The sequence below is a fragment of the Sorex araneus genome, chromosome 1, assembly GCF_027595985.1.
Source record: "Sorex araneus isolate mSorAra2 chromosome 1, mSorAra2.pri, whole genome shotgun sequence".
NCBI classification, from domain to species: Eukaryota; Metazoa; Chordata; class Mammalia; order Eulipotyphla; family Soricidae; genus Sorex; species Sorex araneus.
This window is the reverse complement of record NC_073302.1, coordinates 233,011,275-233,028,433: the sequence shown is the minus strand read 5'-3', so window position 1 is coordinate 233,028,433 and position 17,159 is coordinate 233,011,275. Positions and strand designations below refer to the sequence as shown.

At 42.5% G+C, this 17,159-nt stretch overlaps 1 protein-coding gene across 4 annotated transcripts in view; it reads right to left on the bottom strand.

Annotated features, from left to right (window-relative positions):
* Positions 1–16,398, bottom strand: part of DCLK1 (doublecortin like kinase 1) — a 372,695-nt gene extending 356,297 nt beyond the window's left edge. For 2 of the 4 annotated variants that reach the window (XM_055131489.1, XM_055131485.1), the window contains exons 1-2: positions 16,073–16,397; positions 10,962–11,356 (exon numbers count right to left, since the gene is read on the bottom strand). In XM_055131489.1, coding sequence (XP_054987464.1) covers positions 10,962–11,337 — 376 coding nt within the window. In that variant the 5' untranslated portion in view covers positions 11,338–11,356; positions 16,073–16,397. Of the gene's footprint in view, positions 1–10,961; positions 11,357–16,072 lie in introns of all 4 variants that reach the window. The other 2 variants (XM_004604525.2, XM_055131479.1) reach the window with 2 other exon arrangements.
* Positions 16,399–17,159: the final 761 nt, after the last annotated feature.

Sequence of the window (17,159 nt, the reverse complement as noted above, 5' to 3'; positions counted from 1 at the left end):
ATGCAGGACCCAAGAGAAGATGAGTCAATGATGACATGAAAATGGTGACATTCAGACTTCTTTTTTACTGTTACCAACTAGGTAACAGTAAGGGGAACATGTTTGAATTGGGTGGTAAGGAAGAGGTGAATTTGGTTGAGAATTTATTACACCTGAGTAAACTAGTTGGAGGATTCCAACAAGCAGAAATTGGAACCTAGAGTTTGAGATGGAGATGCATGACAGCAGCAGCAATGTGAACTGGAGAAAATACTCAGGAAAATCATTTTCAATTGGGAAAAAGTGAAATCAAGAGCAACACCAGAATTTAAAGCAGAAACCCCACTTCTCGGAATATACCCCAAGGCCTCAAAAATGGAGAAAAGAGATTTGTACCCTTCCATGTGTTCTTTGCAATACATCTACACTAGCACAAATCTGGAAACAACCCAAGTGTCCAAAAATAGATGAGTGGATAAAGAAACTATGGTGCATACACACAATGGAACAGTACTCAAACATAAGAAAAGATGAAGTCATGAAATTTGCTGCTACACAAAGGGATCTGGAGAGTATGAAGCTGAGTGATGTTAGTTAGAGGGGGAAAGACTGACACAGAATGATCTTGCTCATATATGGGACATAAAGAATCACAATGATAGAACAATGAATGCCCAAAGGCAATGGGAACAAAGAACATGAAAATTGGAATTCAGTAGGAAATAGGCCACCCGAGGGTGCTGCAGGATAGGATACAGAGAAGGCAATGACTGGTGGATAGAAGCCTTCAACCAAGGAGATGAGGTAGAGGAGATGGTGCTGAAGGGTGGTAAAGTGTTATGTATAAAGACCTATCACCAACAGTGCTATAAACCACAGTGCAAAAATTTAGACATTAAAAAAAAATTGTTCCCCATAGAGACAGACTGGTGGGTGGGGGAGTGGCAAATGAGAGAAGAGGGAAACTGGTGGAGGGAAGTGGGCACTGGTGAAGGGATTGGTGTTGAAACAATCAATGTATGCCTGAGACCCTATCATGTATAACTTTGTAATCTCATAGTAACTAAAAATAAATAAATAAATCAAGTTTTTAAAACAGGGTAAAAGAATGTAGTCAGATATGGAGGTGCCATTGAAAGAATTGAGAAAAGTCAGATGCCAGGGACATAGGGAGAAAAAGAAAAAAAAAACAATGAGACAAATCACCACCACCACCACCAAAAACATACAAACAAACAAACAAAACCCTGAAACAAAGGGAAAAAATAGGGCACGAAGTATGTGGCTAGGTAGATGCAGACATCAACAGGAGGCTCTGAGTAGCAGAGCTTCCTAAATGATCACTGGCCAGCCCACTAGGAGGCCACATGTGATTCAGTTGAATGTTGACATCAGATTCATTTCAGTCATGAATTGTATCCATTCTCCTCTGCTTCCTTTTGCTTTCAGTGAAACTTATAGAGTACTTCTCATTACTATACTAGGTAGTGAAGTGTCAATAGTTCCCAGAAACTCAGGCATGAAACAAGTAAATACATTACAGTGTAATGATACTAATCAAGGGTTTGAAGTTAGGCTACAAGGAGAAATAGCCAATGATGTTTAACTTATTACAGAAAAGCTCTGGGTAGAGGGATAGAAAGACCAGGGGAAGGGAAGACTTTCTGGTCTGGAGGCCAACGGTGTGAGAATGGAGCTGATTCTGACAGCACAATTTACATATGTGAACATTTGCCTTGGGAAAATCCTATGCTTACTGGGATTATTTTACTGTAAGTCTCACTATAGTCCTGTCATGGCTTGGCTTATCACTGATGTTAAAGTTAGGCAGCTGGCCCAGGGCCTACAGTCAGGTAAAGATGGCACCAGTCTTCAAGTGCAGGCAAAGAAAGTCATAACTAAATCATGCCATTCTGGACCCTCACACGATGCCCATCCTACTCTACTTACAGAAGAAAAGGAAAGCCTAGAGTCGAGGATATCTGAGCTCCAGGCTGATATGATCGATGTGCTACAGAAAGCAAGACCAGGTAGAATAAAGAGGCAAAGGCCAGGAGAGGGAATCACAGAGAGCCCAGTTAGAGGAGAAAGGTAAGAGATGCTCTCTGTAAGTGGGAGAGCCATTGAAAAGCAAAGCAAAGGCAATAAAGAGGTTTATGTGTGGACAGTAATGGGCAGGACAATTAGATTGGAGACAATTCTAGGATACACATGTCCTAAAGGACCTGGTCTAAGAGAGGTTCTCATGGGATTGGAAAGAAAGAGACAAATACAGAGTCTAAGAAGAAACAAAAACTAAATAAAAGGTAAAAACTAAATTTCAAAATCACATTTACCTGAAGTACCTATTAGAATAGTAGAGAGAAGTGATGACAGAAATAGTCAGACTACAAGAAGTTATTATTTATTTGACTTACAATTTTTGTGCACCTTTCAAAATTTTTACAGGGTTCACTAGATAAAAATGTGCCCCTCTTTCAACAAAAAAGTCTCTCTTTAGTGCCACTGCTAAGACTGCAATGAGATCTGAAAGCTATAATAATGGTGGTGGGAAGAACAAATTGAGGAATGACCTAAGGAGTATCAAAAGAATGGCAACAACATGGATTTGAGCAAAAAAGAAGTCAAGAAGAACGTGATGTTAGGTTGTGACACTATCAAGTTAGATCAATGAGTATATAACAATGAGTATATAAGAAGAGAAATGAATTCTGGATCCTAGAAAAAAGCCTTCATACTTATACATTTCAAGCTTGAAAGGACTCAGATGTAGAACTGAAATGTATAGATCCGAGGATGAAATGACAACAATTAGAATTCAGGAGGAATTGGCCTTTCAGGGAAAAAGTTGAAGTTGAAGATGTCAAAGTAGTTGATTCAAAAGCAAAGAAAAGGAGCATACCTGGTTCAAAATGAGAAAAAGCATGAAGACAATAATAATCAGAGGGGGAAATCTATTGATAAGTGCTAAAATAAAATGCTAAAATGAGAAAACGTTTAAGGAGAAAAAGATATCTGCATCACCTCAAATCTTCTACCCAAAAGTTATTAATTACAAAGGGGGAAATAGTAATAGAAAGTAACTGGAAGATGCCACCTTAACCAACTGGGCATGGTTAATCTTATCAATGACGACCGATATCACACACCTGTCAAAGTGTTCCTCTGAGAACATGACATCACTTCTACAGAGGTCTGGTCACAAATGCCTAACTTGAACCTATCACTAGGTACATCCAAATTAAGTGACAATCTATAAAATAACTAATCTATACTCTTCAAAACTGTCAAGTCACTCGAGACAAAAAAAAATACTAAAGGACTGCAACATTGAAGAAATGATAAGAGATGTAACAACTAAATGTCACACAACATCCCTAAAAAGGTCATTGGTGGAGAAATTGAAAGCTGACCAAAGCCTGTGTTCAGCTACTATTATTGTTCCAAAGTTAATTTTACCTGTGATGATTGTACAGAGTTACACAAAAGGTTCTATTATGGAAGCTGGGTGAAAGGCAGATGGAAACTTCCTATTTTTGTGACACTTTTATCAACTCCATATTAATCTCAAAATGAAAACTTTATTAAATGACTCAAGTAGCATAGAAAAGACAAAATGAAGTCCCATTTCATACCCTGTACTATGATTTTCATCAGAATAATTAAAAAGTTGAAACACAAAAATCCTGGAGGGAATTACTAAATGTAATACTAGAAAAATGCTGAATACTAAAAATGGGAATCAGCTTTATCACTTCAGAGTTAAAATGACCAAAAGACATAAAAAGGAAATAATAAAAAGACATATTTGGTTATGTAAATTTTTAAATGTACATAAAACAGTAATAAAGAATGTCACTTAGATAAAGGAAATCTGGAAAAAAGTAATTTCAATTACTGACAATTTTGATTACAAGAGCTGACATAAAGGTGCTTTTTATGTTTTTATTATTTTGGGGGAGAGCAGAAGAGAAATGTTTTGGTCACACCCAGAGTTGCTCAGGGCTTACTCCTGAGCCAAGTACAAGGCTGTTTCTGTGCTATTTCTCTTCTCTCGTCCACAACTGAAATTTTTTTATAAAGGCTTACTCTCTGTACTATACTCTGGTCCCCATAAACTATTATTTTTGTAAAGAGAAATTTTGCTCTGAAAAAAACCAGCTCTGAAAAGTTTGATGTTTGTACATCTCTATCTGGCAATAGTACTTCTGGGATACCCTAAAGATATTCTACTAATGTGAAAGCTACTATTCAAGGATAATGCTTTAAAACTTTTTGTTTTTTAAAAAATAATAACAAATAATTGGATACAACCTAAATGCTCATCAGTAAAATACTGGGTAAATACATGATAGCACATTTGTATAAAGGAGTACTGTGAAATCAGTAGAAGGAACACAGTGGTTCTACACCATTGCCTGGGGTATTGGAAAGTACACACAGCAAGGTGCAGACTCTTGAGCCCAGGGAATTACATCCTGGCAAATTACATGTCTATCCTTTAGCAAACACTAATATCTCTGAGGGTTCAGACAATCAAAACACTAGAGAATCACCATTGGCCCTTGGAAAAATTTAGAGAGCACAAAGTTTGTAGCTCTTTAAAATTTAATTCACAAAGTTTTAATATGATATATGAGAATCATGAGAAAGCTAGCAAATTAAATGTTTTAAAAGTTGGGGAAAAGAATTGCCAGGAGCATGAGAAATCCTTCTCTGGGATGCAGTATGGGTGAACTCCTGCCAGGTGAATGCTGATCTGGATTTGGCGAAAGTTCTCACACACTGCACTTAGGCAGAATCGAGGGGGTTCAGATCAGTGTTGAAAGAGACCAGAAGAAACTGTTTCTAACTCTAAATGTGCACAGCTGGTGCACAAATTTTGGGTCGTTTTTAGACCACACACTGCAGTGTTTAGGGCTTACTCCTTGCTCTGTGCTAAGGGATCACTCCTGGTTGTGTCTGGGGACAGTACAGGGTGATGAGGATTGAACCTGGGTTGGCTGTGAGCAAAGCAAATGCCCTACATATTACTGTACTATCCCTCCACCCCTGATGATGCACAAATTATTATATTCATAAGACAACAGACCCCCACTGCTTTTATTCTAAACTTAAAGGAAATACTCTGACCATCTCATACCTCCATTCACTCAAGGTTGAGAGAATGTTTTAAGCAATAAAGACATCAGTGGTTCTGGGAGATACTGGGAGGCCAGAAGTCTTGAAGGCAGTAAAATCACACTGTGTACCACTTCAGCAACAGACAGTCCTTAAATATCTGTCTAACTTCACAGATGAATTACACCAAAGGTGAACCCTAAGGTCAACTTTGAATGTTGGGTGACAATGAAAAACTTAATGAAATTCTTCAATGAAATTATCACAGATAAATCTATCCTGGGATATTGATAGTAGAAGAGTTTGGTTGTGTGGAAGAACATGGAGTATATGGGAAATCTCTGTACTTTTTCTTCAATTTTGCTGTGACTCGAAAACTAACCTAAAAATAAGTCTATTTAAAAGTGGGGAGGAAGGAACGTCGCTCCTACCTCACTGGTGCTTCAGCAGCTGACAATGAAATATCAACCAATCACAACTCAGTATTTACATTACATTCATCTCTCAAATGGTCCGATATTGTCAGTGTTACCCTATCATTTCTCTTTGAAATGTTTACATACCCCCACAGATAAAAAAACAATATAAAATTTGAAAGACAGAAACAATATTGGGAAGCAAGGCCAAATATCATATCCCGTGTAGAAACTGGCCTGTCATTTTACTATATCATGAATCATAAATTTCTATAATATATTAAAGCCATTTTAAAAATACATCAAGAGTATGCCCATGGTTTGCTTAAGTTTATATGTATATATGAGTGTGCATGTGCATCTGTGCATGTAATTATATGAACACATATATATGTGCACACATATATGAACACATATTCAGGTTTAGAGGTATTATCTGTCGATGTACTCCCAACAAATTTAGTCTTATAAAAAAATACAATAGATCAGTGACCATGAAACTATTTTACATATATATATAAATGTACATATATGTATCATTATAATTTAAACTTTTTAGACTGAGATAATTTTTTAAAAAGAACAAGCTTTAAAGAAAAACAATAACAAATCAAATATATTTGTCATGGCACCCACTAAAAGGATTTAATTTAAAACTCAAACATCATCACACTGGAAGGGGAAATGAGAAGCTAATAACATTCATACAGTTTACACAAAATTAGTATGTAAAGTGAGAGATAGGGACCTAATGATGATTTGAAGCAACGGCTTACAATTAACAGACTAAGCAAAAATGTAACTGACAAAAATGCAAAGTTAAAAGAATTTTGGTTATTTCACACTAAGTGCAGCTGCATACTAATTGTCAGTGTTAGGAATTAGGGAATTGGTGCTGGAAATGTACACTGGTAGAGGGATGGGTGTTGGAACATTGTAGGGCTGAAACCCAATTATAAACATCTTTGTAATGCTTTATCTCATGGTGATTCAATAAAAAATAAAATAAATTTAAAAATAAGAGAAAAACTTTAAAAAAACATAAAAAATAAAATGAAAAAATCTTTACTATACCCAATATGTAAATTTACACATTGCACTAAAGTTCAATGTGTAAACTTGACCTCCCATCCACATTCCAAGCCCTACTGTGAGTGATCACTGAGCACAGTCAGAAATAAGCTCTGAGCACCACCAGGTACAGCACAAAAGAGGGGGAAGAAAAACAGACCATTCTATCTGCAGTTATTTCATTGTAATTCAGGAGAAAAATATTTGGGTTTTTTTCTGAAATGAAATGCTAAAAGGTTTCTTGCAGAAAGAGAGAGAGAAGAGAGGTGCCTGCCATGGAAGCAGACTGGGGTGGGCTAGGTTTGGAAAGTGGGAGGGGAACTGGGGACAGTGATGCTGGGAAATTACACTGATGGAGAGATGGGTGTTGGAACATTGTATGACTGAAACCCAATCATGAATAGCTCTGCAATGCCCTATCTCATGGTGATTCAATAAAATAAAAAATAATATAAAACATAAAAGGTTTCTTGCAGCAGTACCAATGGTTTCCAGAAATTGGTCAACATTAAAAACATTTAATTCTAAGAAAATGCTAATACAATAAAATCTTATTTTTATTTTTTTGTTTTTGTTTTTTATTTTATTTTATTTTTATTTTTTATTGAATCACCATGAGAATAGTTACAAAGCTTTCAGGTTCAAGTATCAGTCATACAATGAAAATCTTATTTTTAAAGGCACAACGAATACCTCCTCTTCAGTGTCTTTTTTTTTTTTAATTTTTATTAAATCACCATGTGGAAAGTTACAAAGTTCTCAGGTTTATATGTCAGTTATACAATATTCAAACACCCATCCCTTCACCAGTGCCCAAATTCCACCACCAGAAACCCCAGTTTACCCCCCGCCCCCACCCCCTACCCCCTACTGTATAACTAATGAATTTCACTTCATTTTTTCTTTACCTTGATTACATTCCATAATTCAACACAAAACTCACTATAGTTGACATAACTCTCTCTCTCTTTTTTTTTCTCTTTTTCCTTTTCCATTTTTTTTTTTTTAAATTTTTCCCCCTCATCCCCCTTCCTGCGCCTCATAGTATGGTGTACTCCACGCCACGTTGGCCAGCATGGGGCTTTTGCTTAGCTCATAGTCCAGAGGTGGCTGTTACATTAAGAACCTTCAATATTTCAACAAAAACTTACTGTTATTATTTGGAGTTTCCCCCCCAAGTCTGACCTGTTCAAATGGAACCCTTTCACATTGATGACAATTATAAATGTTAAGTCGCGCGGACGCGGCAGCGTCCGCGCGGTTTTGGATTTCTGTATAAAGTCCTGGGAAAATTCTGCCAGAAATTACATATTTCCTCCGTTAGCCGGCGTGGGGCAAAGGCTTAATTCACAGTCTCCATACATGGGTGCAGGCACTTGCTGGAACCCCAATTCCTAAAGCTGTCTCTGGTTCCCGCTTGTTCCACATCCACCGGCTCTGCAGGGGCATGGGCGCCCGGGCCGAAAACCCGGCCGGCCGGAGCCGAGCACGGGCCCGACTAGCTCCTCTTCAGTGTCTTAAGGGGAGTTGTTCATGCTCAATCTTTTACACCGGCCTTTCTGAATTCAGATCCTAACTTCTCCATTTCTTGCTATATGATATTTATCATAAGATGCTGTGCTTCATTTTTCTCATCTTCGTATAAGGGTGGTAATGAAACTTACCTCCTACGATCACTGTGAGAACTGAATGTTTTAGTATAAGCAAGGAGTGTTCACCAGAGTGCATATGCAGTAGCTGTGAGTTGTCACTATTATCTTAGATTAGGACAGCAGTCCTCAGAAGACACCTTTTGTGAGTGTTAAATGGGTCAGAGATCATACAGGGGTTAAGGCATGTGCTTTGCATGCAGTTGACCCAGGTTCAATCCCCAGCATCATATATGGTCCCCTTAGCACTTCCAGGAATGATCCCTGAGCACAGAGCCAAGAGCCCCAAACACCTCTGGGTGTAGCTCAAAAAAGAAACAAAAACTGGCAAAATTAATGGCAAGCATGAAAAGATTTTGCTGGCATCCAGATGTAAAATATTGGTCCTTTCCACCTCTCACACCCTCTTTAGTGGTTGAAAGTCCTGGAAATTTCTCTGGAATGGTAGATAGGGAGCTACCCTTTTCCTGCAGATGCTGTCCAAGTGATTTTAGTATAGCCACCCTCTGGCTTCCTCGGTAGCACTGCACTGTAGCACTGTTGTCCCGTTGTTCATCAATTTGCTTGGGCGGGCACCAGTAATGTCTCCATTATGAGACTTGTTACTGTTTTTGGCATATCAAAATCGCCAAGGGGAGCTTGCCAGGCTCTGCCGTGCGGGCAGGATACTCTCGGTAGCTTGCCGGGCTCTCCGAGAGGGACGGAGGAATTGAAGCCAGGTCGGCCGCATGCAAGGCAAACACCCTACCCAAAGTGCTATTGCTCTAGTTCCTCAGTAGGGAACAGAAATTCCAATTCCATTAGCCTCCAAAGGGACTCGTGGGCCATACACCTGACTTCATATTTAACCTTTACCTAGGTCTCTTGGAATAAAGAGCCCACCAACTGTTTCATTTATCCTTGCATTTTCCAAAGTCACAAAAAGGAAAATAAAATTCAAAGCTGAAGCAGAAAGGTTTTGTGTTTATTCTTCCCCTTTAATTTATTGGAAGTCCCAACTTCTAAATAGAAGGGAAAAGGCCTTGGCAGGCATTTTGCAAGGGAACAAGTCATCAGAAAGAGATGTGAATTCCCACTCAGTAAATACACCAAACCCAGGCTCTCCCACACTTCCTCAAGGTCAGTCATGCTGGACTGGTAGTCCTGTCAAGGAACAGAGGGGAACAAAATGGGAGAGACACAAAACCCCTGAAACTTGAATCATGAATTCTGGTTCTAAGAGAGTAGAAGAAACTGTGTTGGTGCGTAGTCAGGCCAAAACAACCCAATATTTCACTGGGGGGGGGGTGGTAAATAAATGAATTCTTCTGCTACTTGCATAAGAAAGAGAGCATGTTTTATGTATGGCACCACCCTAGGATCTAGTGAGACAACAGGACCTGGGCAAATAGATGTGAAGTAAAGATGACCTCAGTGAAATCAAGCCCTTTCAATACTTCCTTCCAACCTCCTTTCCTATGCTCCATTGTACTTAATCTATTGCTTTGCTAGGATCTTGAGATATCAACCTTGGAAAAAGAACTATTCTCCAAAGAAGGCCAACTATGCTTGTTTACATCTTAGCATGAATTAACTCAGTAAGGTCTAAGTTCTTTTACTATGTTTATGATTTCTAAGGTGACTGGAGATTCATGCCCTGTACAGATAAAGTTCGTACGGAGGCATGTATAGCCCAAGGTAAGTACAGAGGTTTTACTCTGCTTGCCTAAATCACCCCTTAAATCTCTAAAATAAAGAATTACCATTTTTTTAAAATTACATTTAAAAAAAACTGTAGAGATGTATTCATTTATGTCCTCAAATGCCATATAAAGACAATAATCCTTGATGTTAAGGAAAAAATCTCAGACTGGAAAACATAGCCAGGAAAATCTAGTGTTTGGTCCAGCATCATCATCATCACTAATTTACCTTGTAACCATAAAAATGTCACTTGAATTCCTGTCTTTGGTGATAAACTGAATGGCAATAGCTCTCTATCTATATATATATATATATGCCCCAGGAAGTGAGAACGATCACTCCCTGGGGCATCTATCTGTCTCCTAGATAGCAATCTATACTTCAACTCTAAAATTCCATGATCCACTGGTATTTTCAGCCCTAGTACATTCAGACGTGATGATATAATTTCAACATGCATCTAGAAATGAAAATGACCTACATGACTGTAGACATAAAAGTTGACTTCCTTAATTATAGTTGCCTGGGTGCAATAAAAATAGAAAATGCTGTAGAATTAGAACCTTTCCCCCCTCAACTCCTAAGCTAGTCTCAGCTCGAAAGCTTTCCCTTTTTTTGTTTACTTTTAACTATAGAACAGCAGAATGAACTTGAAAATGTGTACACAATAAAAACGCTATCTAAATACATCAGGAGCCCTCCTATGTGGAACTTAAAGACAACGCAAGGTAGCAACAAAGGTGCAAATGGGAGAACAGTTCACACAACGAAGTTGGGGGGAGGTAAGATTAAGAGGGGAAAGTCTTGGGGAAGAGAAAGTGGGTGATGGGTGTGTGTTGGAATTATATGCATGAGAAGCCATTACTAATAGCAGTATAAACCCCTGAATCTCAATTTAAAATTTTAAAAGAAAAAATAATAAAGAATTGGGCCACAAGGCTGAATTCTTATAGCACAGGGAGATCAGGCACAAGACAGGACAATATATGCGAAATTAGAAATCATCCTTCTGGGACGTCAGGAGGTTTATCTCAGAGCTCACCTTCCACCAGTTGGTCCAGGCTGGAAATCTTCTTGAGCCCATCAATGGTGTAGATTGTTCTCACTCCCTGGGGCAAATTCACATTATCTGACAGAGTTCGGGTCAAATCAGCCAGCAGGGCCTCAAAAGATCGGAAGCGGTCTGGGGAGATGGCGTAGACAATCCCTTTGAAGTATCGATCTCCATTTCGATAAAATCGAACTTTCTTGGCCTTCTTTTCGGAGCTGAGGGTCTGCAGAGTGCGGGTTCGGTAAAAGCTGCAGTGGGCGCTGTGTGTGGGACTCGGCAGCCCGTTCACCCGCGACCCTCTGCTGTACCTCTGTGCCTTATCCCGCTCATCAAAGTGCTCCAGCTCCATATCTCTGCCAAACGACATGATGGAGTCAAAGTTGAACCTATGAAGCCCAGAGACAAAAAGAGAGGCACATTCTGCTGTTATTTTAAGATCGGGGTTTAAGAGGTTCCGCTTGAGAGCAGCTGGTGGTAATATTGCTATGACTGATGATATATTTAACATGAGCCATTGAGTTGGCAGAGAAAGAAGACAAAGAAACAGAAGAGCAAATTCAGTGGAAATAGCATATGAATCACTCCACCCCAGTTCAGTTAGAAACCACTTCTATGAATTGATTACACACACCTGTTAGACTTTGAGCTGGTTATTATTTCCAACAGTCCCAATGAACCTTTCAAACATTGTCATCCCCGTGTACAAGTAAAGAAACCAAGGCACAGAAAAAAAATTCTCCTAAATCGCTTCAAGAAATGCTTCTACTAAAACAGACAACTCAGATTTGCCAGGTGCCAAAACCCAGGGCTCCGGGAAGGGACTGTGCTCAATATAGGGACAAGTAGGAAATAACACTTTCAGATCACTCACTGGCTCAAAAGAGCTGCAGTAGACAACAGGAAACATAAAGGGTTCAGACAGCATTTAACAGACAGGTTGTAAATGTTTTACATAACGCTATAGCGCTCCATGGCCAGATGGAGAGCAAATTGAATCAATCCATAGATTCTACCAAAGTATGGAAGATTTTCTAATGCATTCACATATTAAAAAGTGTTTTTTAAGAAGCAAATTTACCATAACTCATTTCATTACATCTAGTAGATATATAAATTTAGGCTTAAAGACTGGAGAAGGAGAAGGGATGAAGGAAGAAAAGAATAAAATCAAAAAAGGACAAAAGTTGGGGCCAGAGTGATAGTACAGTGGACAGGGCACTTGCCTTGCACTCAGCTGATCCAGGTTCGATCCCTGGCATCCCATATGGTCCCCCAGAGCACTGCCAGGAGCACTGCCTGGTCCTGAGTGCAGAACCGGGAGTAACCCTTGAGCATTGCCAGAAGTGACCCAAAAAGCAAAAAAATAATTTAAAAGGACAAAAGTTACCTCTCCTTCCAAGTTCTCTACCTCTCCTTCACTAAGGGCATCTCATTCTTTGCAGGTGAAAAACATTGAAGCTTAACAATTTTAATCCAGACTTGACCCTGTGCAAACTGTGTAACCCTTTTCAATCAACATCTTTAAGCCTCAATGACCTCAAACACATATGAGAATGCTAATAGTACCTGTCACATCACTAATATTAATATCCATGAACCACTTCAGCTAGACTCCACGTGTTTTAAGCACTGGTATGATATTTTTATTAGTAAAATCTGCATTGCTATGCCTGACTCTGCCACAAGGAGAACCAGGAGATCAGACTCCCCACCTGGTAGGCAGGCTGCTGGGGAGTACTGATTTCCATTGTAAATCCTTCTGGAAGGTTCACTAGCATGCCAAGGGCCATTTTACTTTCTCTGGAGCCTTTTCATCAGGAAGAACCTGAAGTTAAATTCATCCTTGCTGAGAAGTTAGTTGATAAGGGGATGTGGTCTTGCTCCTTGCAAAGGCAGGTGGTGGAAATGAGGTGGCACATTTTAAACAGGACATTATAGAGAGTGGGAAACCTCCAATTCAGAAAAAAGAAATTTCAGTGTTGAAGGGAATGTAAGGAAAGTGGAAAATTTGGAGCAAAAAATTTAAAAGCCCACCATGTGGTAGCATCACCTTTCCAAAGATCAGTCCAAACTAACAGAGGGCACTACAGAACCTCACTGACCTCTCCTTGATCCTGAGGGAACTGACCCCTAATCCATTCAGACTGGCTAAAATTGTATGCTCAGGCACACCACGAGGGAGATTGTGGACTCCTGAGATAAATGAAGTGGAAAAATCTAATATATATTGAATGGTTGTGTTGAACACTATGATTCAGTAATCTTTATGTTCCACACAAAAAATCTCTTCTAAAGCTTATTACAATCCAATGAAGTGGGTAATGGTATTATTACTAAGGGTGATAATCTAGGACCCAAAAATCTTACTGCAGGAGTTGAGTTTCTTCAAGCCAGAGTTTAGTGACAGTGAACCTAAAACTCCCTTCCATTCTACCCTCTGTACAGTGTCCAGCACCCTGCAAGGGCCGAGATCCTCTGATACTAGTTCTTGTCACATGGATGGAGGGTTTGTTAAAGCCCTTAGTCCTAGTTAGCTTTGTGACCTTGGGCAAGCCACTTTGTCCATTAGAAGAGATGAGGGTCATCAGACCTCCAATGTCCTCATATGTGCATTATTTTATCATTATCCCAAATGAGGGGTGACATAGTGTGAATTTTCTTCAGATATGGGGAAATAACTCTTAAGAATATAAATGTGCATTCTCCAAAAAGAATATGCCATATATAGATAGCTAAAAAGTCATTTCACTGTTTTTCAGATTAGGCAATTTCAAAACAATGATCAGTTAATGAACGATCCTTCAGGCAGCCATTAATTGTGTGATACAACCAAGATTTTATACCTAATATCATAAATGCTCTGGGTTCTTCTTTATGTCTTTGATATTAAGTTCTGAACTTTTTGTCTTCCAAAAGTGCACTTGGGGCGGGGGGGTGGAAGAAGAGAGACTTGCCACAGTTGCCCCAACTCACTAAGAATTTAATAAATTACAAAGGCCAGATTAGCCCTTAGAGGCCTTTATTTTTTTTAAGCATTGATCATTTTTCAGACCCTAAGGGTGTCTTCCCAAATCTACATAAGTCTAAGAAAAGCTAGACATTAGCAAAGTATAGCACAATTGTGCCACCAGAGTGTGCGAATCTAGTCCATTGATAATTTGCAAAGTTCAAAAAATTAGCATAGAATTCCCTAGAGGGCCAAGAATTCCACACCAAAGGGGGAAACAAAAACTCATTTTGGATATAGAAAAGTTTCTTCTGTTTTATTCTAGTTGCATATTGTTTCCGCAAGATAGATGATGGTTCAGCTGGAACAGAACCATCTATTTTCCTCCCTTCCCTGAGCCTGCTCCAAAGTAGGCAATGATACTGGCATTAAAAAAGAAAAAAAAAAACAGAAAATGCACCTGAAATCATTTTCAAGGCTAGAGCTACCTCTAAACAAATGTCACAACCCATTGTGCGTGCCCTGGTGTTCCAGAATAACTTGCAGCACCCAAAAGGTGCCCATTCCCTCGCCTTGGTGGGCTTATCATGGCTTGGCCCTAAATTTGAAGGACCGGCTCCAGCAGACGGTTAGCTGAACTTCCCACCATTCTACTCAAAAAGCCCACTACAGCACACGGCACACATGAATCATGGTAACAAGACGTCCATGGCTTCAGTCACGGGCACTCGGTGGGGAGACAGCGGGATAAGCCCTTCTCAGATAGTTTCCCATGAATACTGCAATGCCAAGAAATCAGCGCCCTAATTGTGCTCTGTGGGAGTTCTCACCATTTTGAGGAACCTCCATGCTCCTCTTTCTCTATATAAGCACGTGAGTTCCTATGGGTGTGCATCTGTGTGTGTGTGTGTGTGTGTGTGAGAGAGAGAGAGAGAGAGAGAGAGAGAGAGAGAGAGAGAGAGAGAGAGAGAGAGAGAGAGAGAGAGAGAGAGAGATTTCGGCATAATAGATGCTGAACCTGCAAGTCCCAAGGCACATTTAACCAGTGGGATGTGGATGCAGGTGGACGGGCAGGCATGGTGGAAAAAAGAGGCACTTACACCTCCAGAGCGCGCGCGCCACCCTGAACAGACATCAGCGATTCCTGCTGTCTCTTCTTTAAGGTTCCCACATCTGACCTCCCTTATCCCTCCTGACACTCAGTCATGTGACATTTCATACTTCAAACGCTGTCCTACTTTCCTTGCCCCGCTGGAAAGCGATATATTTAGGGACATTCACATAATCAGCCACGGAACACCTGCAGTGTGGCCGCCGACCCAGCGCGCGGGCAGCAGAGCCCGGCCACGCACTAGCAGGCGTGGAGAGAGGAAGCCCGTTTGAATGAAGCCTTTCATGGGCTCCGTCTCCACCAGAGCACGCCTTCGTGCCAAACGCAGCCGTGATTCCGCGCAAACCTTGCTCTCCAAAGCAATCTCTTTTGTGGGGCAATGCGGGAGGTGACGGCGGGGGAGGGTAGTTACTAGGAGGAAAATGCCATTTCCTCTCCGCATGCTTCTTTTTGCACTGCAGGTACTAATTTTTCCGAGAGGCGAAGCCTCGCTGTCCCTGGAGGAACTCGAGCCCCTGCGATTTTTTTCCCCTACAACACCCACCCTGCAGCCACCCAGCGCGCGCTGATGGCCAGCTCCTCGGGCCCACGACCACCCTCCCGGGCCCACGGAAGAGCGCGCACACAATAAGAGGCCTGGCCCGGCCCCACTTGGTCCTGTCTCCCACCACGGCCAGTCCCGACAATGACCAACCCCACTCGCAGCCTCTCTGCCCCGGCTTCTTCCTCCCCGCTAACAACGCGGCGCCAAGCCTGGAGGGGCCCGGCTGGCCCGGCTCGGCGGCGTTTGCAGCCCCGGTGGCACTAGACAAAAGAGGCAGGTGCCAGGCGTGCAGGGGCCGCACCCCCGGCCGGCCCGGGGCTGGCGGGAGCCGAGAAGAGCCTTCGAGGAACGCCGGGCGGGGCGCGACGGCCGAGGGGGCGCCCGCCGGGCCCCGACGCCCCGCGCTCCCCCACCCTGGTGCCGGGAGGCTTGCGGGACCCCCACCCTGAAGTCCCCTCCCCGCAGGTCTCTTTTCCCCCCCGCGCAGGCAGTGCACGCACCGGTCGGCGGAGAGATGCTGCCCGGGTTGGGGGTCTTTGTGCGGCGCAGGGGTCGCCTCCTGCTGCTGTCCGCGGCTGCGGGGACGACGGCGGGGCAGGGGCCGGGGCCGGGCTGCAGCAGCTGCGGGAGCGCGGGCGTCTGGGCGGCAGCCGCTAGAGCAGGGCTGAGCCGCGCTCCGTCCTCATTGAAATGCGGCGCTTCGCACAGCCTCACTCCTGCCTCTCTCCCGAGCAGGGCGGCGGCGGCGGGCGCGCTCCCTTCGCTCCCCCCTTCCCGCAGCCGCGAGCGCGCCCCGGCGCCCCCGCCCTTCTGGGGCCGCACGCACCCACCACGGCTGCGCCCAGTCCTCCGCCCGCGCCCTCCGGGCCGCGATGACCTCAGTGCACAGAGGTGGAGCAACTCCCCCACTCCCCTACCTCCTCCCCGAGCCGTCGGGAGATGGGCAAGGAGCTGATGATGGTGGACCTGGGAACACACGGACAGAGCCGTGGACCTGGCCAAGTCGGAGCCAGGAAAAATGTGCACGGGCACGGGAGAGGTGACATGTGGCCTCCTCTGTAACCAAGGGAAACACACACACAGACACACACACAGACACACACACACACACACACACACAGACACACAAATGTGGCCTGAGACTTTGATACCTTCCCCAGGCTTTTTCCAAGCCACCGCGCTCACCCTCTCCCACAAGCTTCACTTTGAGGTTATCCTAAGCCCTGCTGGGACAAGGGCTGGATCGACCTGCTGGGACAAGGGTGCATCGAACCCGCCTGTCACCTCTGCTGGACCCCAAGACTGAAGTCACCCTTGAACCAGTGACCTATGCTAAGAACGGGTTCTGCTAAGAACCTCTGCTAAGAACGGGTTGTGAAACAATAGTCCGTTGGTCCTTAAGGACCCGGTTTCACGGATGGACACCTGGAAGCTGGAGATCAGCGCCGGAAAGCCCAGGGCTCACTCAGGTATTCCGGTTCAGTACCAGCAGACCCAGAGGGTACTCAGTTGCCTCCCGTTTAGACACGAAAGACCAGTGACCATGAAACCATCACCTGGCTCAAAGGGCAACCTGATTTTAGAACA